The 23334-nt window shown below is 39.9% G+C and overlaps 1 protein-coding gene across 1 annotated transcript in view; it reads right to left on the bottom strand.

The window, feature by feature from the left end:
- sparc (secreted protein, acidic, cysteine-rich (osteonectin)) overlaps nt 1-19477 on the bottom strand; it is a 33605-nt gene extending 14128 nt beyond the window's left edge. Inside the window, exons 1-5 of the mRNA XM_048543404.2 lie at nt 19340-19477; nt 5032-5104; nt 4456-4500; nt 2518-2608; nt 707-828 (exon numbers count right to left, since the gene is read on the bottom strand). Of these exons, the coding sequence (XP_048399361.1) occupies nt 707-828; nt 2518-2608; nt 4456-4500; nt 5032-5088 (315 nt within the window). The 5' untranslated portion in view covers nt 5089-5104; nt 19340-19477. The remainder of the gene's footprint in view (nt 1-706; nt 829-2517; nt 2609-4455; nt 4501-5031; nt 5105-19339) is intronic.
- Between the last annotated feature and the right edge of the window lie 3857 nt (nt 19478-23334).

Raw genomic sequence — 23334 nt, 5'->3', positions numbered from 1 at the left:
AATGGCCTAATTCTGTTTATATATTTTGTTGTGGTCTAATGTTTTAAACTCTGGCTTCCAGATCCCTTTACAGCATTCTTTACTTTTTATGAGTTCAGGCGTCCTTAAGTATTCATGCACATATGCTTCACTGGTAAACAAACTCACATCATTAAATATAGAACAATTAAACCATTGAAAACAATAATCTGCAGATTATTTGGCCACAAAAACACACACTTTTTAGCAATTTACTGTGACAAATCATTAAAACAACATTATTCCAATAAATGGACACTTGAGTTTGATCTTGAACAAAGGGTAGTGACTAGAGTTATTCTCCTGCACTATATCTGAGCATTGCCATGTTTAAACCAAGCAAATCTAATCAGGTAAATAAACTTTACTCATTGGAAGCAGGTTTGATTGTAGTCTAAAAGCTTTAATATGAAAATTGAAAATTTAAATCTCCCAACTTAAAAGTCACTAGCAAAATGTACAGCCATAGGATTCTTTATTTTTGCTGTAAGGCTGCCAGGGTTCCTTCTGTCAGAATTTCTGGTTGTTACTATGAGGGAACACAGTCTGCTATAGGTTACTTTATGAATTGGTATCAATGGCCTTTCACAGTCCCCAGTTTGTAACTGCACAAGTCCTCAATGATTAGTTAGCCCTCATCAATTCAGAAACAGCAAAGATTTCTTATTTGGAGCTGTTTGATCCTGACCTTTTCGAATTTAACTGAGCTGGGTGGGCACGTTGATGGATCCTGACAGACACACATGGGTTCATTGTTCTCGTCAGCCTCGCAGACCTTTCCTCGTTTGCAGTGGAAGTTTTCACAGGGGTCTAGAAAGATATGGTCAAACCTCAAAGTTACAATAAGCAAACACTTTGATAAACAATCAGGCCCATTGTCCTCAGAACAACTTCCATCCCAGTTATTTATATCTGGGATTTCAGGAAGTGGTTTCAATATAACCACAATTGCAGGAAGTTCATGTGAGAACTGAAAAAACTGAAGCAACTTTGAAATTGCATGCTATAACCAACACATAAAAATAATCCAGCTGTTCTCATCTCTGCTGAAAACGAAAAACGCTGGAGATCACAACAGGTCAGGCGGCACCCATGGAGAGAAAGCAAGCTAACGTTTTGAGTCTAGATGGCTTTTCATCAGAGCTGACATGAAGTGTGGAAGGGGCAGCGTTTATGAAATAGTAGGGGTTGGCGGGCGGGAGGGGGGGGGGGTGCAGAGGGATTGGAGAAAGGATGTTGACAGTTCCGATTGAGTGATCAGAATGACAGACCAATGATGTGTCTAACTGCCAGACCGGAAAGGTCCCAGTGGAGTGGGATGGGGCTCAGGAGAGAGGACGTGGTGACAGAGAGTATAACAAGAAAAGCTAAAAGAAAGGGAAGGAATGCAAGTTGGTTCACAATTTGAAGGTGTTGAACTCGATATTAAATTCAGAAGGCTGTAAAGTGCCTGGTCTGAAAATGGGATGTTGTTCCTCCAATTTACACAGTGATTCACTTGAGTATTATAGCTTGCCAAGGACAGACAAGTGGGCATGTGAGCAAGATGCTGTGTTGAAACAACAGGCTACGGGAAGATCAGGATCATGCTTCTGCACAGACCAGAGGTGATCACCCAGTCTGCATTAGGTTTCTCCAATGTAGAGCAGGCCACATTGGGTGCAGCAAATACAATACACAAGACTGGAGGAGGTACAAGTGAAATGGTCCTTCACTTGGAAAGATTGTCTAGCCGCTCAGATGGTGAACAGGGAGAATGTGAAGGAGCAGGTGTTACACTTTCTGCAGTTACACGAGAAGGGAAGGTAGTATTGTTGGTCAAGGAATGGACTCATCTTTGATTTAGTGAATAGACACGGACTATGTAAGGACAAATACAGGACAGATGGCCACAGACTATTTTGAGCAGTGGGTTTGCATCACCTGGAATAGATTTGTAGTGAGGCTAGTGCAGACAAAAGATTGGAGTCACTTAAGAGATAGTTGAATGCTACAATGGAGGTTACTTTTATTTCAATGGATAAACAGCTGAATGACTGCCTTTATTCCAACTGGAATATTATTTCAGAAAATAGCAGCAGCTGAAATAAAATCTTTCATGAAAAGAGTGTTTATTTTAATCAAATTATATCAGTTGTGTTGTGTGATGGTTTCATTTCCTCCTTCCCTACTAAATGTATTCAAATTTACAAAGCAATTATAAAGCAAAATTTAGAGTTAAAATAAGGAAAAATACTGTTCGAGGGTATGCTATATAAGGAAAAAGTCACTGTGTGGGAGAGTTGGAATTGGAAATGTCGGGAAACTGAGAAATAGAGAGGCATCAGCAATCAAGCACTGGGCTGCTAATGCTCATTATGCAAACATTCTGTACCCAGACAGATCAAAGTAGATAGGTAAAGTCTAAAGTGGAACTGGAGCACTTAGTGTTTGGAATTTACAAAAATTATGTTACAGAACAATGATCTTATTTGTTTATTCTGATGCCATTTTACTTACTTTCAACTTCAATTTCTTTCTTAGTATCATCTTCAGAATCTTCAAAATCACCTGTATCAATCTGGACTGGGTTTGCGCCAACTGGCAATGCCTATTTGAGTATAATAATATGTCATGATACTTTGGTCAGCAGTATTTAGGCAGATTTGATGGACCAGTTGATTATTTTCAAACTTAATTGATATGTAGAAAAGTATCACTAAAGGTAGTAAGTAAAGTCACCATTGTTATACCATTCCATAAGGCTACCCTTTCATTTAGGAGAGATGGCTGATGGTGGTTTAGCCTGAGGGTCACCATAGCTCAGGTGAAGGAAGAGATTGAGAAGGAGAATCCTTCATGGTAATGTCAGCTGGTGCGGGAATTGAAACTACACTGTTAGCATCGCTCCGCATTGCGGAGCAGCCATCCAGCCAACTGAGCTAAACATTCACCCCTTGCTAAAAGTGGTAGTGTGTACTTCATCAGACTTGTAAAATATTGATAATTAATTCTTAATCATCAAATATGGGAAATACAGAATACTTATATTTAGCAGCATATATAATTAGCACGGTTCATATTTGCATATTTGTATTGCCCCAGCTGAATGAACTGTTTGCTGCGTTCAGAGGTTCTGCAAAGTACCTTTGACTCTTAAAATTACATCATTTAGCACACATTACCAGCAGCACTTCACAATGTTTTCATATTCAGCAAATTTAATTAAACTGTCCATCTGAATAGCAGTTGAATTCAAGCCCTAAGGCGAGCAAAACCTCATTTGGAATAAAGCAGGGAAAATAAAAACAACTGTTATATACGCGCGCCTCAGGATTTTATGTTGTACCCACAGCAATAAATGCTTCAGTTGTTATCTGCATGTCATGAGAGAGATGCCTGGAACAGTGTCAAAATCTAACAACAGCTCATCATGAAAGCCCAGTGGCACAAGCAGAGTTTAAGGCAATTTTGTGGAATATCGACATTATTGGCTAGGGCACAATTTATTGCCACATCTAATTTTCTTTGATAAGGTGTTTCTAAGCCACCTTCTTAAAGTGCTGCAGTCATGTCTCATTGGTACACTCACAAGACTGTTAGGTAGGGGGTCCCAGGATTTTGACTCTGTGACAATGAAGGAAAAATGATGTAGTTCCAAGTTGGTATGATGCATTATTTGGACGGGAACTTTCAAGGGCGTGTTCCATGTATCTGCTGCTTTTATGCATTCACTAACTAACATTGGTTCTTCATAAGCAACACCGTAAGTTAATAATTCCCACCCTTATTTTCAAATGCCATCATGGACTCTCTCATCTCTATCTCTATAAAACCTTATTATCCCACAATCCCCTAACATACCTGCATCCCTACCTTTGCTCGCTTGAACAATCCAGATTTTAATTGCTCCACAATTGGTGGTCATGCCTTTATATGTTGGTGTCCTGAAGCTTAGGTTTGGAGAGGGAATTCCGACCTCCTCTCAGAGTCGGACAAGTGTATTGCCCAGAAAAGGGGCCTTCAACCTGTCAGTATGTGCCAGTCAGAGACAAGCACCAAACTATTCTAATCTCATTTTCCAGCACTTGACCCATAGTATTTTATGCTTTGGCATCACAAGTGCAGAAGTAAAAAATTAAGGTTATGAGGGTTTCTGTCTCTTCCACCTTTTTGCAGGCAATCAGTTCCAGATTGCCACCACCCTCTGGGTGAAAAATGAGATGAAGATATATGTCAAGGAGAGGAAGGAACCACTGTGTTTCATATTCCCTTTCAACTGTGTGACAGTTGTTACTGATGAAACTGCAGCATAGTCTAATGGATAAGCAAGATATTATTTGTTAACCTGTGACTGCTATAATTTATTATTCACAGAACTTCTTTTTTTCTTCTTTGAAAAATTACTTCATATTAAATGCAACATGACAACACCATGATACCAATGTCTGTTTTTACCTCTTCTGTTTCCTCAACAACTTCCACTTCAGCCACAAGACCTTCCTGCAAAATTGGGAAGAAAGGTCAAAAAATCAGAGATTCAGCAAGGTGGCAAGCATTCCTCGCAATGACAAAGAATCCCTTTCAAAGCTTCTTTTTGCAAAGCTCACATTGAAATTGCAACTCAACGTGTCTTGTCAGGAATACCATTGCATTGCAGTGAATCATAAAAAAAATTATGGAAACTCTGTTCATTAAAAATATAAAAGAATGTGGAATGTACTGAGCACAGACATCTAAAATATCTTCTTGTGATTAGCAAACATATTCACATTACTGTAGCAAAATACGAGGCTGTTTGTGTTACACAAAGGGCTCATTGTCACTTTGATTTCTATTTGGTTAACTTTTAGAGTGAAGCCAGTTAAAGGCCCAACTCTGAATAGTAATTTTGACTTAGTTGGGCAAGTGGTAGCACATCATTATACATACACTTTTTTCAGACTCCACGATCCTTCATCTTATATGCCACACATCAAAGAGTAACAGCTCTCAACTTGCCCTATATTACACATGAACGCAGAAAATACTTACAGGAGCAGCCAGTGCCTTGCCTGCAAGGCATAGGAGAAGAATGATCCAGGTCCTCATTTTGGTATTTTGAGATCTGAGAAGGTCCAAAAACAGTGAGCTTTAGTTTAGGAATTCCATTTAAAACATTAATCTTTAAGTTGATTAATAATTAACATGTTTAAATAAGATATTTGATTCGAAAGACATAAAAAAACTATTTCTTGTTGGATTACAAAATGTACATTGGGATTGATCAGTGGGACATGGAAGAGTTGATGGTCAGATTAATTTTCTCCATCTTCATCATCAAAGGGCTGATATATGTGAAATAGTGAATAACATATGCCTTTGTGAGAAAAGAATGGAGATGACAAGTTATCAGTTTCAGAATGAATTTACTCTAATTCTCTTAAACAGGCCCATTATGTCTAGCTGTGTTTCCCTGATACCAACAAACTTTGTTACATTAAATTGTTTCTAATTTTTCACTACAAATTATATGGGTTGTTTGGTTCAATTACCTTTTCAAAGCATCAAAAACATTTTTATCTTTCAAATATAAAAGCTGCACATCATTCCTCAGTGATATACCAACAATTCCTTTAATATATAATTGTATGGCCCTGTTAAACCCTGAAATCTCTTGCTTCTACCCTTCAGTTTATGATAAATGGCTGCCTTGGCTTTGTATGAGCAGTATTGCCTCTTGCAGTGGAAGAGTGGGGATTTAAATCACTGTCCAGAGACTAGAGAACAGAATCTAACTTGGAATATAGCTGCAGCACTGAGGGAGTGCATCAGTGCTGCCGAAATCCTCTGAGAGATTAACTTGTCCATGCCAACACTTGTCCATGCCAACTGGATATTCTAAATTGGTCCGGTCCCATTTGCTAACATCTGGCCCAGATCCCTCTAAACACTTCCTATTCACGTACCCATCCAGATGCTTTTACAATGCGGTAATCGTACCAGCCTCCACCACTTCCTCTGAATGCGCACACTCTGCATATAAAAGGTGCCCCTTGGGTCCCTTGTAAATCTTTCCCCATGCACCTTAAACCTATGCCTCCTAGTTTTGGACTCTCCTACCCTGGGGAAAAGACCTTGGCTATTCAGCCTATCCATGCCCCTCATGGTTTTATAAACTTCTAGAAGGTCATTCTCAGTTTCCAATTGCTCCACAAAAATAGCCCCAGCCTGTTCGGTTTCTACCTATAGCTCAAACCGTCCAACATCCTTGTAAATCTTTTCTGCACCTTTTCAAGTTTCACAACATCCTTCCTATGGCAGAGAGACGAAAATTAAATGCTGCATTCCAACAGTGCCGAAATGATTGCTTATCTCATTACGCTTGGTGGAATTTATGCTGAGTAAAAATTGCTGATGTGCTCCCCTGGAACAATGGCTATCTTGATTGGTCTGAATGTTTTGGGAAATAATGGGGTAATAAAAGTCATTGCAGAAATTCAATCCTCTTTGATGACTCCATTATTTTATTCCTGGAATACTTTATGTGGTGTGTGAATTAGCCTCATGTCAGCCAAGAATCCTTCAATTCACAAAGCGTTTCTGTTTGAAATTAAATGGCTACTGGCGAATGCAGGACTGAAAACATTGTCCATTACTCCAGCAAATTAAAAAGTATAATATTCACAACACACAAAATTACTGTGCAGAGGCTAAGATATGATGTTGCAATTAAAATTCAACTCTCCAGATAATCAAGAGCTAAAAAGAAGTGCCAAGCTCTGAAATAGAACCAGTATCCTGAATATATATACAGATTTTGCTGGATGTTTTAAAAAAATACATTTCTTAACCTTTTATTCAAGAACTGTTTTTTTGTAAAAATAGAATATATATATATGTTAGTCCAGAGATAGTAGGAACTGCCGATGCTGGAGAATCTGTGATAACAAGGTGTAGAGCTGGGTGAACACAGTAGGCCAAGCAGCATCAGAGGAACAGGAAAGCTGACGTTTTGGGTATAGACCCTTCTTCAGAAAATTTGTTAGTCCAGTGTGTGATTTAAAGGGAGGGTATTATTGGGGGATCACTGTGTACGGTTTGGAATTAATTGTTGTGATAAAGACTGAATCAGGGCGGTTGTATCAAGCAATGACTCCATGGTCATTGGCCATTGTGTTTTTTCTGTGATAATGGGAACTGCAGATGCTGGAGAATCCAAGATAATAAAATGTGAGGCTGGATGAACACAGCAGGCCCAGTAGCATCTCAGGAGCACAAAAGCTGACGTTTCAGGCCTAGACCCTTCATCAGACAGGGGGATGGGGTGAGGGTTCTGGAATAAATAGGGAGAGAGGGGGAGGCGGACCGAAGATGGAGAGAAAAGAAGATAGGTGGAGAGGAGAGTATAGGTGGGGAGGTAGGGAGGGGATAGGTCAGTCCAGGGAAGACGGACAGGTCAAGGAGGTGGGATGAGGTTAGTAGGTAGGAGATGGAGGTGAGGCTTGGGGTGGGAGGAAGGGATGGGTGAGAGGAAGAACCGGTTAGGGAGGCAGAGACAGGTTGGACTGGTTTTGGGATGCAGTGGGTGGAGGGGAAGAGCTGGGCTGGTTGTGTGGTGCAGTGGGGGGAGGGGACGAACTGGGCTGGTTTAGGGATGCTGTGGGGGAAGGGGAGATTTTGAAGCTGGTGAAGTCCACATTGATACCATTGGGCTGCAGGGTTCCCAGGCGGAATATGAGTTGCTGTTCCTGCAACCTTCGGGTGGCATCATTGTGGCACTGCAGGAGGCCCATGATGGACATGTCATTTAAAGAATGGGAGGGGGAGTGGAAATGGTTGGCGACTGGGAGGTGCAGTTGTTTATTGCGAGGTGTTCTGCAAAGCGGTCCCCAAGCCTCCGCTTGGTTTCCCCAATGTAGAGGAAGCCACACCGGGTACAGTGGATGCAGTATACCACATTGGCAGATGTGCAGGTGAAACTCTGTTTTTTCTGCCTGGTTTAGGAAAATCTTCTATCAGGGATAATAAGAACTGCAGATGCTGGAGAATCCAAGATAACAAGGTGCGGAACTGGATGAACACAGCAGGCCAAGCAGCATCTTAGGAGCAGGAAAGCTGACGTTGCTTGGCCTGTGGTGTTGTTATCTAGGAAAATCTTCTGTTCCATTTGCACATTTTCTTTTTTTTTGTGTAGTGGGAGAAGGGACCAAGAGACAATATCTTATAACAATGGCACTGTGTAAAATCTGTTAAAGGTCCTTAAAATTTTGAAACAACTCAGAAATTCGCCACGGCTGCCTTTCTTGAGCGTTGCTTAAAACGCCAAAAACAACAAAATTAATCAGACTCCGGCGTGTGTCACTTGACTCCATGTTATTCTGTGAGATCAGTTTGTTTTGAACATGAGTAACATCTCGGATTAATACTAGGTAAAGTTTTGGAGTTATGTAGTTTTTTATTCACATAAGTGGACTAGACCAGACTTGTTTATTTTCGGTTATGTAAGCTCTCCTGCCATCCAGTAATGTGTTATTCCAACACTTTGTGTGTGAGAATGGGCTACACTGACAGGATTACCGCACGCACGGAAACAGGCTCTGGCTCTGTTTATGTTGGAATAGCAAAATGTCAAACTATATTTGGAGACAAGACATCAAGAGAGATCTCCGCCAGCTGTTCATATGGAGGGCAACACTCAATGCCACGTCTGCAAAAACTCACTGGCTTCAGGAAATCCTTTCAGCTGAAAATATTTTCAAAACAGGTTTCTCGAATCCCATTGAGATAAATTCTACATGTACATTTCATTCTACATAACTGAAAATCAGCAGCTTATTTCCAATGAAGATTAAAAATTAATGCAAATATCAAAAAGACCTTTTAAAGGTACATTTTGATCCTTGCTGCCGATAGTAGGTTTTACATTTTAATTTTTTTTTAAAAGAAGTTTCTGGAAAATTCTCCCTAACTACAAACTCAATCTGGTACAGTACACATGTGGACATATGTATTCGTATCTGTGCACTGATCTTTAGTTTGGGTTAGACAGCCTTGAAAGTGTCTCTTGTCAACAGAGGTACAGAATAGTTGAAAAGAAAACTCATCATTTCAAAATAAAGGTGTAGAGCTGGATGAACACAGCAGGCCAAGCAGCATCAGAGGAGCAGGAAGTCTGACGTTTTGGGCCTAGGCCCTTCTTCAGAAAAGCCCAAAACATCAGCCTTCCTAATCCTCTGATGCAGCTGGGCCTGCTGTGTTCATCCAGCTCTACACCTTGTTAACTCAGATTCTCCAGCATCTGCAGTTCCTACTGTCTCATTTTCAAAATGACAGTATCACTAGCTCACAATGCAGTGGCTTGAACACCGTGGCTATTTCAGTCAGAACTGTACGATTATGTCATCCTATTTATAAAAGAAAAGGTTTTTTTTTAACCACTCACCCAACCCCAGTTAGACAGACAACATTTGGCAATCATTTGATTAAAAAAAATTCATACAAACTGAAATTTAAGAACCACAAGGTACCATTTTTGCCTCTGAACTGTTTAAATGATGCTTTCAACATATATTCCCGCAACCCAGTCTGGTACTTTCATTCATTCATGGGCTAAGGACATCATGGGCCAGGCAGCATTCATTGCTCATTGGGCAGTTAAAAGTCAACCACAATGCTGGGGGTCTGGAGTCACATGTGGGCAAGGCTGGGTAAAATGCCAGATTTCCTTCCCTATAAGGGCATTAGTGAACCAGATGGGTCTTTTTCCCCAACAATCAATCCATCATTAGACTCATTGGATTCAAATTCCACCATCTGCGGTGGCAGGATTCAAGCGTGTCCCCAGACATTACACAGTCTCAGGGTTAGCGGTCCAGTGATAATACCACTGGGCCATCACCTCAGTGATTTACTATTGGCACAAAGGTGCCATCTTTCAGAATAGATATAAAACTGCTAAAGGAAGGCTCCATCTACTTTTTTTTGTTTCAGATGGGCATCGCGTTGATCAAAGGGCAGAGAATCCCTTCTGCTGACAACATCTAGCTTTCAGCCCAAGTCACAAAGACGTTTTAGTTTGGCATTCATCACGATTGTTTGTGCCTTGTTGTTGGATGTGAATTGGCCACTGTTTTGCTACAAACATCAAGAGGCAATCCATTGTCTCTGAAGTACACTGGGAGCTTCCCAGGACACTGTGAAATGCTATGTGAAATGTTTTTAAATGTCCACAGAATTGAAATTTGAAAATACAATGGGGAGAAATGAAAAAGTCTGCAAATACTGAACATTAAGAACAACATGATTAGCAGCTATTAAATACAACGCAGATCAATCAGATAAATTGTGATACACATGTAAGCCTTATTTTCAATTTAATTTGTATCACCACACACTTATCCAGATTGAATTTCTACCTCTCTTACCTTCTTTAAGATACTCCTTAACTGCATCCAATTAAGTACTTCATAAGTGTAATTACCGTTGTAATATAGGATATTGAAAAGCTGATCAGCACATAGCAGCTCTTACAAATGTCACTGTGATAATAAGCGGATATTGTATGTTTGTTACGTCAATTGAGTGTTAAGTATTGATTAAGATACCAATGTCAACTCCTTCCTCTTTGATGTATTGCCATTGGATCTTTTATGTCCACCGAGAAGTCAAACAAGATATTGATGTCATGCCCTATTCAAAGCATGATACCTCCAACAATGTCCTACTGGGGAAGTGCTACAATCATGTGTCAGTCTTACTTGATTTAAACCCATAAACTTTTGATGACAGTTCTGCCTATATCTCAAGTCAGTCACTTAACTAAGGCTTATTGTCTATAGCACTTGGGATCGTGAAAATCTCTATTGCTACAGCAATCCATTCACTGCATTAGCTACAACTGTGCTGATATCTAATGTCCGATCAGTCTACACCAATTTCAAAATGAAAGGTAGAAAATTTCACGTCGTCCCACATTAAAAAATCCTTGCCTTTTTTTCAGGAAACGCAGCACCACTCAGTTTGTTTTGTGTTTGGGGCCCAGCAGCAGCAGCAGCTGGCCTTTCCCATATTTCAATTTTCCCCTCCCAACCACAAAAGAACCAATTCTTATTCAGTTGTGTCACTAAAACCAAGAAATGCCCTGCTTGAGCAGAAATGACCTTAAAACTTACAAAACTTACATAATGTGAAAATACATTTCACGCTCTGCTTTTGTTGAATGGTCCGTGTTAATCTTATAACTCATTCTGCTCATGTATTCTTTCATGTTAAAAGGGAAATTCATGAATAGGTTCAAAGAGTTTTGCATTAGCAATACATTGGGTGATAAGCATACAAAAACAATTTAAATCAAAAGGTGGCATTCAATATACATAAGTAAACCGTAGACCTTTCAGTCTGACTTTGGTTGTGGGTAACTTGTTGCAGGTGATTATAAAAGATAGGATTTATGGACATTTATTAAAGAGGCAGAAATTGATCATAGATAGTCAGCACAGTTTTGTGTGAGGAAGATTATATCTCACAAACTTGATTGAGTTTTTCAAAGAAGTTACCTAAAAGGTCGATGATGGCAGAACAGTACACATTGTTTATTTATATATTAGTAAAGCCTTTGACAAGGTTTCAGGTGGTAGACTAATTATTAAATTTAGGCACATAGGATTCAGGGGGAGTTTGGCAGTTGGATGCATAATTGGCTTAACGGCAGGAGACAGAGTAATGGCGAAGGTCGTTTCGCAGACTGGAGGGCAGTGACCCATAGCATTCCACGGGGATAGGCTCTGAATCCTCTTTTGTTTGCCATTTATTTAAATGATTTGGTTGAGAAGATAGAAGGCATGATTAGTAAGTTTGCAGATGACTCCAAAACCTATGGCATTGTGAACAGTGAAGAAGGTTTTCTAAGATTACAAAGGGATCTTGGTCAAATAGGTCAATGGACGAAAAAGTGGCAGATGAAGTTCAATATAGATATATGTCAGATCTTGCATTTGGTGACGACAAGCAAGGGAAGGGATTATACAACTAATGGTAGGGTCCTGGGTAGTATTGTCGAAGAGAGGGATCGAGGGATGCAGGTGCATAATTCTTTGAAGTTTGCGTCACATAGTTAAAGAAATGTTTGGCTCACTTGCATTTATTATTCAGTCCTTTGAGTATAGGAGTTGGGACATTATGTTGAGGTTGTACAGTACATTGGTGAGGCCTCTTCTGGAATACTGTGTGCAGTTCTGGTTGCCCAGTCACAGAAAGGATATTATCAAACTGGAGAGGGTTCAGAAGAGATTTACCAGGAAGTTGCTGGGTATGGAAGATTTGAGTCATAAGGAAAGGCTGGATAGGCTGGAACTATATTCACTGGAGCACAGGAGGTTGACAGGTGACCTGATTGAAGTTTATAAAATAATGAGAGGTACAGATAGAGTTGATAGTACAGTAGTTGGGAAGATCATAGTTAGTTAAGATCGGGAATTTCAAGATTAGAGGGCACTTTTTTAAGGTGAGAGGAGAGAGATTTCAAAAAAGACATAAGCAAAATTTTTACACAGAGGATGTTTTGCATCTGGAATGAACTTTCTGATGAAGTGGTGGATGCAGGTACAATTACACCATTTAAAAGACATTTGAATGGATGTATGATAGGAAAGTTATACAGGGATATGTGATAGGAGCAGGCAGTTTGGACTGGTTTAGTTTGGGATTGCGTCCAGTATGAACTGGTTGGACCAAAGGGTCTGTTTCCATGCTGTATGATTCTATGTATGCTTACAGCTGTATTTTATGTAGTATTAGCATTAACTTGCTGATCAAGATAAGATTCCTCAATATATTTAACTTTTGATTCAGCACACAGACTGTTATTTTCACCCAAAAATATTCACTAATGCAATACCTGTTTCTATCATGATGCCTGAATTTACAGCAACCGGTGTTCACTGCAGAAGAAATTTTCAATAGCACACAGCCCTTGAGAACCATTTAAAGAGCTTCTTCAATTAACTTAATGATTTATTAGTATTAATTTACTTTACAGTCCAAAAGTTTGGTTTCAATTTGGTTTGTAACCACATCTAATGGCATGATTGGTTGAAAGCCTGTATGTGAGAGATAGTTTTGCTGCATTGCACTTATACATTGTTAAGGTCCATGAGCATTTTGTACAGAAAATAGTTTCTAAATAACCAGACGTGCTTGTGCATTTAGTGATTTGGTCACATTGCTAATTTTATCTTAATGCTTAACCAAAACTACATTGCATAGGCAAAAATTTGGCAATAAGATTGCATCTTTTTTAACATAAACAATATGTGTTTAGTTCCACGTCATTTCTAGTATCCATTGGGGAACATGTATTGAGTATGGCGATTATAGTGTCAAGATTTAGCTTAACATGTGGGAAAGGACAGAAAACACCCAATTTCAGGGGCATGTATCCAGATCTAGCTCAAGTAAACTGGAATTAAAGATTGGCAGGCATATCTATAATTGAACAATGAGCTACCATTATGAGAAGATTGTTCAGGTACAGTTAAGGTCTACTCCCTTACGTGGGAGAGGAAGGACAAACAAAGTATGAACTCCATGGATGATGAAATAGATGGAAGAAAGACAAAATAGAGAGATTATGAGAGATTTCAGGTTGTTAATACAAGTGAGAATCAGATTGAATGGTGAAAGGGAGGAAGTAAAGACAAAATAAAAGTATCAAGAGAAAGTACAGGAAGAGACTGGCCATCGACATAAAATGGAATTTTAAGTTGAAAAGAGACTTGCAAATGATATATTTTTGTTTCAAAAGGGGCATTGGCATAAAACCAGCCAATTTAGTGTTAGTGGTTTCAGTTAACTGAACAAATGCAGATTAATTAAAGACAGCAGAAATGTGTAGGTCACATTTTCAAACATTGCAAATAGTATGAAACTTGCAAGTGTTGTGAACCAAGAATAGACTTCAAAAGGGCACAGACAACCTATTAGAATGGGTGGCAAGTGACTGATGAAACTTTATGGAGATAAGTGTGAAGTGATGCATTTTGATCAGAAAAATAGGAAAAGATAGTAAAATAGAAGGAAACAATACTAAAGAAGGAACAAAAGCAGAGGAACCTGAGGATGTATGTACAGAAATCACTGTACATTGTAGGGCAAGTTGAGAATTCTGTTAATAAGGGGGAGAAAATCTGGACTTTGTAAGTAAAAGAAAACAATACAAAATCAAGAAATCCATGGTAAGGTTTTATAAAATTCTATCCAACTAGATGGCTTTTTCAAGTTCTTGGCACCACATTTTAGAAAAGATATGCCCCCAGTCGGAACGGCGCTGAAATTATTTACAAGAACAGATCCAATAAAGAGAGACTTCAGCTATGTGGATAAATTGAAGAAGCTGGGTTGGTCTTTCTCAAAAAGTGTTGAAAAGGTATTTGACGGGGAGAAACTGTTCATGTTGGCAGAAGGATCAGAATCAAACACCACAAGTTTAAGGTGAGATGGCGGACTGGTAGTATTATCGCCAGACTGCTAAACTAGGGACCCAAGTAATGTCCTGGGAATCTGAGTTCAAGTTGTCCACAGCAGATTAAAAATTTAGAGTTGAGAGTCTAATCCATTGTGGAAAACCCCATCTGGTACTCTAATGTACTTTAAAGGAGGAAATCTGCCATCTGTACCTGGTCTAGCCTACAAGTGACTTCAGAACCATAGCAATGTGGTTGACTCTTCACTGATTAGAGATGAGCAATAAATGCCTAGTGAGTTACACCCTTAACCCGTGAATGAATAAAGGTGATTTTTAGGAGAAACAATACCAACATGAGGAAAATTGTTTACATAAAGAGTGGTTAGGTTCTGGAATGCTTTGAGAGAGATGGTGGCTTTCAAAAGGGTATTTAATAACTATCTGAAAACACCATTTACAGGACCATTGCGGAAAGATGCAGGAAGTGGAACTAGCTGAGGCGCACTCTTACAGACAGCTGACATGGACATAATGATCTGAAGGTCTTGTTCACAACTGTAAGCATTCTGTGATCCCACTTGGTGTTTATTACTGCTGTAAGTTCTGTCAATTAGGATTTTATCCTGTTATATTACTGTTAGCCCTAAAGCAATGAGCACAATTTCCAGTTGGGAATTTTGATGACCCATCAAACCTACCTTAGGGCAGGTAATAGTATTATAATGAGGTATGTGCAGTGTAATTATATACACCCATCTGTTATTAGACTGCTGCCATGCTTTGCAGACTTTTGCAGTTGTTAGTCTTAAATGGAGGTGTGATTAAGTGTAGGAAATAATGTAAACAATATTGAACCTGGAATTTTTCTCAATTGTAGAACCATACGGGGAGGGAGTGGGTGATTGCTCTTTCCCAGGCCTTACTAACACTTTCTGCATTGCCTTCTCTGTAGCACGTCACATTTTTGAATGGGTTAGATTTTTTTGTGGGTATTTATCATGAAAGCATGAAACTGGTAATGAAGGAAAATAGGTTGCATCTTATAACTTTAAACATTAAATAAAAACTCAATTGAAATGTTATTCAGTAAATATTGAGGGGATTTGAAATTGGTAATAAAAAGTAAGTTTCCAACTAATTGGAAGATGATGTGAACTGGTGTTCATCATAAGATCAGAAAGTATTCCTCCAGGTCTTACCCCAATGCTGTCTGGATATGGGCTTGATGCTCTGTTGTTGGGTATCCATAAGGTGGTCTGATTTCCATTCTCAGAGAAAAAAAGATTTGTCGACAGGTATCAGAGACTGGTGGGCAGGTTCTGATCACAAATGTTCCTCCTCCAAACCCGCTAACATGTCTTCAACTTTCTTAGAGGAAAAAATCTAACAACAAAAAAAATTCCACCAGCACTTTCTGAGACCTGGACTCAGTGTGGTGTAGGTGTTTGACACCGGATGGGTGTTGTGGGGACAAAATTATAGAAGCTAACCCGATTTTTCCAATTTATCTAGCATGACGGAAGAAGGATCCCTAAGTTTAGAAAGGGAACACTAGCAGAGAGTCTCAGATTCTGATGAAAAAAAACTATAATTACTCTTGTACACACAGAAGACTCTTCATGCCAGTATGGTTCTTTATTTAAGGTTTTGAACAAGCTGCCAGTTTGTGACCATCGCCTATGACTAACGTGGGAGTAGTATATTTGGAATCGCACAAATAGAGAGATGCTTAACACGCAAACACACACACATTCATGCTGTCCGGTCTCTTATTTCATTTGGAACTCTTCCGGAGACTCAACAGGACAGGGATTCGCAGTCAGGTATGACGGAAGGGTTTGGATTCTGTCCTTATTTTCTTTGGGAATCGATGGGTGGGCTCATCTGAATCCAAAATCTAAATAAAGTCCGCGTACTGACCTGAGAGTACACGGTGGTGTCAGACAGGAAAGCCTGGTTTCCTCCTCGGGTGTTCTCGCCTCCAATTCCACTCACACCCCATCCCCTCAGCCCACCCCAAAGCCCCGGCACGTCGCCCAAAAAAGCAAACATTACTGCACACATTTCGTAAGTGAATGGGAGCTGACGAAGCAGCATCAGTTGAATTTATTGCCCATTGCAAGTCACCGTTTAAGTCAAAGGGATTCTGGAATGACAACCAACCAGCGCCCGTGTGGAACGTACCGAGACAAGCCTCCCGCTTTCTGTCCTGTATTGAAATGCTTAGTTGTACACTAACCTACAGAATAAACTGACCCTCTAGATTAGCATAGCTGCCGGAAGGTAGGTCTCCGAAATCTGCAAGGATATTGTCGGAATTCTGCCAACGGAGAAGATCTATTTCGCAGTGACATTCCGGACACCCTTGTGAAACAGTGAAGTCAAAAAGAGGCAATTTGAGAGGAATGAAGTCAGATCAATGGTCACTTTTAATAGCTCTGACTTGGTGAGTGGGAGATCAGTCTGAAGTAATTCTAGCCTCTTCCCCCACCCTCCATCCTCCTCACTTACCCTTTTCCGAATTCCTCTCCTCTCCTAGAGTGAGCCCATGCACACAAAACGTCAGCTCAGTTCACAACTACTGCCAGAACTACAGAGTTTTGCCAGCACTTTCTAGAATTTACTTGTGTTTGTTTTCAATAAACATATTCATTTACAAATCAGATAAATCGGATTTCACCTCCTTGATTAATCGTCAAAATTTAAGGCACTTGAGCAGCGAGTCAAAGTTGAGTTGCCTCCTATAGAACCACATTCCTCTGCCTGGTCGCTTCATGCACTTCTGTTCTGCTTTGGATGCATTATATGTTCTGTTAAGAAACTTTCAGTGTAAAATTGTATTTTACCTTACTCTATGACTCTGAGCTCCGCAATCCTACTTATGGTGTTTCAGGAACAAAGAAAAAAAAGGAATTGCTGGAGAAACTCAGCCGGTCTGGCAGAGTCTGTAGAGAGAAAGCAGAGATAACGCCTCCAGTCCAGTGACCCTTTCTTCAGAACTGAAAATGTTAACTCTGTTTTTCGCTCTCCACTAGTGCTGCCAGACGTGCCGAGTTTCTGAAGAAACTACTGGCTCTGTTTCAGATTCCCAGCATCCGCCGTGCTGTGTTGTATGATGGTGTTTTAGTATCGTGTACACACTGGGTGGGCATTGATATTTGCTCACATTGTACTAACTGGTATATGACATTGCGGTGTAGCAACTTCAGCCGAATGCTAGCCATTTTGTTCCACCGTTAACCTGCTCGCTTAGGACCACTGCTCACCGTGTATACTCTCCCCCTTCATGATAACCGAAACTCATACAGTCAAAGAGGGGGATACTGGACATTGACTGGAGGGAGCATACTTTTAGAAAAAAAAGATAGTGGGCGTGTTTTGGTAGAAGGGGGTGGAAGGACGTAGTGGCAAATTGTTGTATCAGTTTTTTTTTCATTCCTACAGCCACCCACCCGAAACGAAACGAGGAGATAATAAACTGTCGACAGATGTTGACCAGCCCTGCTGGTATCCAGCTGTTTGCACCTGCTAAGCTGGTCCAGCAAGAACTAACCCTACAGCTAACACACACAGGAGTCAGCCAGGGATACATCTGGTGAATTAACCGCCCCCAAACCCTTCCCACCCATCAGCCATGCAGAGATAACCCCCGCCCCCCCTTTCCAATCTCGCAGATCCCAGGTTCACTTCATAATGCGCGGTTAGTGAGCTTTTAGCCCGCAAGGTGCATGTTGGAGATGAACCCATTCGAAATCGTCCCCGTTAGCGGTCTTCGTGCAAAATGCAGTTAAAACACCGTTCCGAACAAGCGGAATTCACTCGAATCTATGTTACATTTGAAAATCATACATCTCGGAAAGTTCCTCATTTCCTTAAAAATAATAAATAGGCTTTAATAACTGGCAAAAACTGCAGACGGGGCATTTCACGATAGTGTTAGGTTCATTAAAGAGAGACTTTCTAGCAAATGAATCAAATAAAAACACAATTACATAATACGACGAATGTGCCATGTTAACCTTATTATTTTAAAAAAGTAATTACGTTAAGAGTTTTGTTTGGAATTGCAGAAATTGTTAAGAGCAAGACGAATTAACGGCTCCCAACATTTCAAAAAGTAGTTGTTAAAGGCAATTTCGATTAAACAAAACACACAGGGAGTGGTCGCGTTCTGTCGAGTAGATAGAGGGTGAGGCGCATGTCCTTTGTTAGATTATATCCGATCCTTGCCCGAAACAGTGACAAGAGCAACTTCGTCTCAGTTACTGTACCACGGATCTTTCTCACTCGGACATAGCTCTGAAATGTGAGCTACTCTCCCTGCTTCGTGGTAGGGAAGGCGCCTGTGTGCGCATACTGGGGCGTTAGATTTGAACCGTGCTCAGCTTCCTTGCCTTCATGAAAAGATCCGTAAATGGCCCCAGATGAATCAAGTCACCTGCTTGGTAACGGGATTCACAACCGGAGAAACATTTTTATAAAAGCTTATCGGGGGGGGGGGGGGGGGAGTGAAATCTTTCAACTTTGTAGAACTTTGCACCGTCCAGATCGGCTTTATCAAGAGTAGACTAAATATTAAAACCTAAGGGCACGGTAAATCCTAAAGCGTCTTGCACTATTGCGGTAAACAAAGAGAGTCCTTGAGAAATAGCCCATGGACTAACAGTCGAAAGAAAGCCTTTGTTAACCGTTAGGATCATCTTAATAACATTGCACTATAAGTCAATGGGCGGTATGCAGAAGTGACAGATAAGGGTCGGCAGAAAAAAAGATCTTAGAAGGATGCAATCTCAAAACACGCGGCTTACTTTTAATAACATCGTGAATTGAACATATCCGCAGAAATACCAAAGGAATAGCTTTGGAAAACTAACTGGAAAAAAAATCAGTAGCTCATACCTCAAGAAGGAGAAGACTGCACGGTAGTGAGAGAGCACCAGGCTAACTGAGGCAATGGAAGAATCTGACTCTTTAGAGTCAACTGGCAGGAAATGAAGCAATGATATCCCGGGTGGGCCGGCTCTCTCTCTCCCTCTCTCTCTATCCCTCCCCCACTTCAAATTGTTCTGGTTGGAAAATCAAATGCATAGTTTGCTATTGGAACGCACTCTCTATCGCAGACCAGAACAATCTATCCCACTCCCTTATTTGGACAGATTCGCTGCACCATTTCCATAATGCTACATTATAGCACGAAACAGCACAATTCTATTCAATTAAGTGTACTTCTGCTTCTGTTTGTGTATGATGCCTGCAAATATTAATTAATTAGCAGTGGTTCATCCTTACTTCAGTAATCGTTTCTTTTTGCCTCAGTCTGGCAGTGTTTTCAGAACGAAACAAACATCTGGTTTTTGTTTTATTTGGCGTGGGGTGGGGTGGTGGAGGTGGAATGGAGTGGTGAACTGTCAACGTGGCAACTGCATATCTACGTGGTCCAAATTTACATGTAAAGCAACCCAGCGATGGAGGCAGTGCAGATAATTACCAAGGTCCATCTCAGTAGACGTGGCTCTCAGCTGCACCCTCCATAAACATGCTCTAACATAGCTCCTGCAGTGGAATTCACTGATTATCTCCTTAAGAATGTACTTCGGTGCCGTTTTTATGCATTTCCGAAATAAAGATATACAACTCTTAAGCAAAAATATGATTCTTATAAATAAAACTTTAGAAATGTACCAAATTTGATTTTTAATGCACCTTTGTTCAAATTATCGTTTTGAATCTTTGAGGGTTCTTCTATCTGGGTTTGCATTTGCTGAGATCATGGCAATAATTTTAATTAAATTATACCCACTAAAGTGCGCTTAATATCCACATCATATTAAGCTAAACAACAGCAAAGATATCTGTCCCTGTGTCCTGGCCAATATTTATCCCTCAACCAACATGAAAATAATGTGCATGATCTCATTACTACCTATGGCACCTTACTGTTTCTTACAGTGACCGGTCATAGCTGTATAATTATAATGCTGTACATCTTGCAAATATAACTGAATTGCTTTTTAGAATAGTTGAAGACTCACGCAAAATGGCTTCAAGAATTCAATGGTTCCCTCAGTCAGCTTGTATTGGGACTAGACTGTACTTACATGGGAATAAATCATGAGACTTTTTGAAATTAAATTAATATTTCCAAGGGTAAGCTTGACAATCATTTCCTTGAATGTATGAATAGTTCTTCCTAGTTCACCAAAAGAGACTAGCAATGAAAGCCAGGCTGTGACAATTATAAAAAAAAGTTACTTTCCACATTGGAACCCAGGCCTTGGCCAACTATTGAATTTGGGAACATGATGCAACAGTTTTTAGGATAGCACTCATTTGAAATCTTGATCTGTTTAAAACATTTTATGTAAGACCCCACTCCCAAACTGGAAGAGCCATGCCAGACATCATGGGCCTGGGGGAGGGTTCTCAGCCAAAGGAGTAAAAGGAAGAAGACATACAGACATCAGTTGCTGTTCTGCCAAAAAAGTCAAGGCAACCTGAAAGTTCCAGAATGACAGAGCCAGCAAAGAACAAGAATCTCTCTCTTCCAAATTATTCTAATGTGATGGATCCAACCATGCAGACAGCAATCAACTATTCAACTACAGAAGCTATTACAGCTGTTGAATCTGAATTCCAAGTTTTAACAAAGTATCATTAGATCTGAAACATTGACTCTGCTTTCTCTCCACAGGTGCTGCCTGGCCTGCTGAGTTTCTCCAGCAATTTCCGTTTTTGTTTCAGATCTGCAACATCCACAGTGATTTATTTGATTTATTGCTGTTTTCAACCCCTTCGTTTCAGAAGGAGAAAGCTTTATGTGAGTAGGCCTGCAACAATCTTGGCAATACAGTGTATTTTCATCTTATGCCAATGTTTTATTCTTATTCACAATCAATCTTTGTATCCAAATGCCAGCTCATGTGTTTGTCACTTCTTGCTTAAATAGTGTCCAGCAAAGTTGTGTAATAATTCAACCTTTCATCTTGCTTAATGCATAACATTGTGTTACCAGTTATTTTTTAAATTGAAACATTTGGAAACTAAATGTGGGCCGCAAACAAGCTCTATAAATTCACAGTTAATCAACTGTGAGGACATGCCTGATGTGGCTATGACTGTCTATAGTCTAAAAATGCTTAATTGGCTGTAAAACATATTTTAAGTTTCAAAAAATGCTACATAAATGCCAGAATATTTTTATACCTCCAATGCTTAAGCCATTTCTATTCACAACCAGTGTGGAGACCACTGTTAGTTAATGCCCAATACAAGATGTTTGCTTATAATAAATTTCACTGCCTGATAACGTGCAATGTCCAGATCCTGTTTTTCATTCCAAGTCTACTTATATCTATTTGGATAGTTCTATTCATTCCCATTTTCAAGTTTATGCCTTTCCCAATTGTGATAATGGCTCAACTCTATCCTATCCAAAGGAATAGTTGGAGGACATTTAGCCTCTCAAGTTTGTTCCACCATTCAAGTAGAAAATGGTTGATATGTACCTCAACACTGAAACCTTTCTTTACTCCAATATCCTTGATAACATGACTACAAAATCTTACTGATGGTCTTAAAAATTTCAATTTATCCAGCCCCCATACCCAAATTTTGATTCTGATTTTTGTGAGAAATTGCATCTTACTTCCACCGTTAGGAGTGCAGCACATTCACTGAATCTTCTCTATGCTTTGCATTCCAGGCTTTTCCAATACCTTGGTACATACCTCTCACTTTCTGTGACAAACCAGGATTCAATGTGTCTTTCAAAATATTATTCCATTTTGCATTGATGTAATGCACTATTACTAAACAAATATTTTCCTCTTACAATCTCTAAATTTTGTTTTTATCCACTTGGCCACCTTGGCCTTCTCTCTGTTTTGGCATCTTATGAACTACATCTTACCTTTAATATACATATCCAATGATTAATCATATTCTTTTCTATTCTTTGTAGTGTGCCTTTCTCCGATGCTATCTTAGATTTCAAAACTGAATGGAGATCCATGTAAAATTAAGACCATCACACAACTAGAAGTAAGAATATGAGAAAATTCTTCAGCCCCTCGAGCCTGTTCCGCAATTCAATAGGATCATGGCTGATCCGACGCTCACATCCACTTTCCCCATAATACTTGATTTCCTCATTGATCAAGAATCTATCTATCTCAGCCATAAAATATACACAAGGACTTTGCCCCAGAAGCTCTGGCAGGGACTTCCAAAGGCTCACAACCCTCTGAGAGAAACAAAATTCCTCCTCGTCTCCATCTTAAATTGCTTCTTTATTCTGAGGTCATGCATTCTCATCCTAGACTCTCCCATGACGGGAAGTATTCTTCAGCATTTACCCTGTCAAGCCCCTTAAGCACCCTATATGATTCAATGAGATCACCTCTCATTCTTCTCAACTGCAGTGAGTAGAGTCCCAACCTGTTTAATCTTTAGTCATAAGTCAATCTCTCCAAACCAGTAAACATCCTGGGGAACCTTCTCTGAACTGCCTGCAAAGAGCTAATATATTTTCTTAGATAAGGAGACCAAAACTCCTCACAACACTCCAATGTGGTTTCACCAACACCTAGTACAGTTGCAGTAAGATTCCCCTGCTCATTCTCCAATCGCTTTGAAATAATGACCAATATTCTATAAACCGTTAGATAACACAGTGTGAAGCTGGATGAACACAGCAGGCTAAGCAGCATCGGAGGAGCAGGAAAGGTGACGTTTTGGGTCAAGACCCTTCTTCAGAAAATCTATAAACCCTTCCTGATTCCCTTTTGTACCTGTGTGCTAGCTTTCTGTGTTTTGTGCACAAGTACCCCCAACTCCCCTTGTGTTACAGCTTTCTGCAGTTTTGCTTCATTTAAATAATATTCTGTTCTTTTGTT

The sequence above is a fragment of the Stegostoma tigrinum genome, chromosome 13 (assembly GCF_030684315.1).
Source record: "Stegostoma tigrinum isolate sSteTig4 chromosome 13, sSteTig4.hap1, whole genome shotgun sequence".
Lineage (NCBI taxonomy): Eukaryota > Metazoa > Chordata > Chondrichthyes > Orectolobiformes > Stegostomatidae > Stegostoma > Stegostoma tigrinum.
The sequence above is the reverse complement of the archived record's forward strand: the minus strand, read 5'-3'. Positions and strand labels throughout refer to the sequence as shown.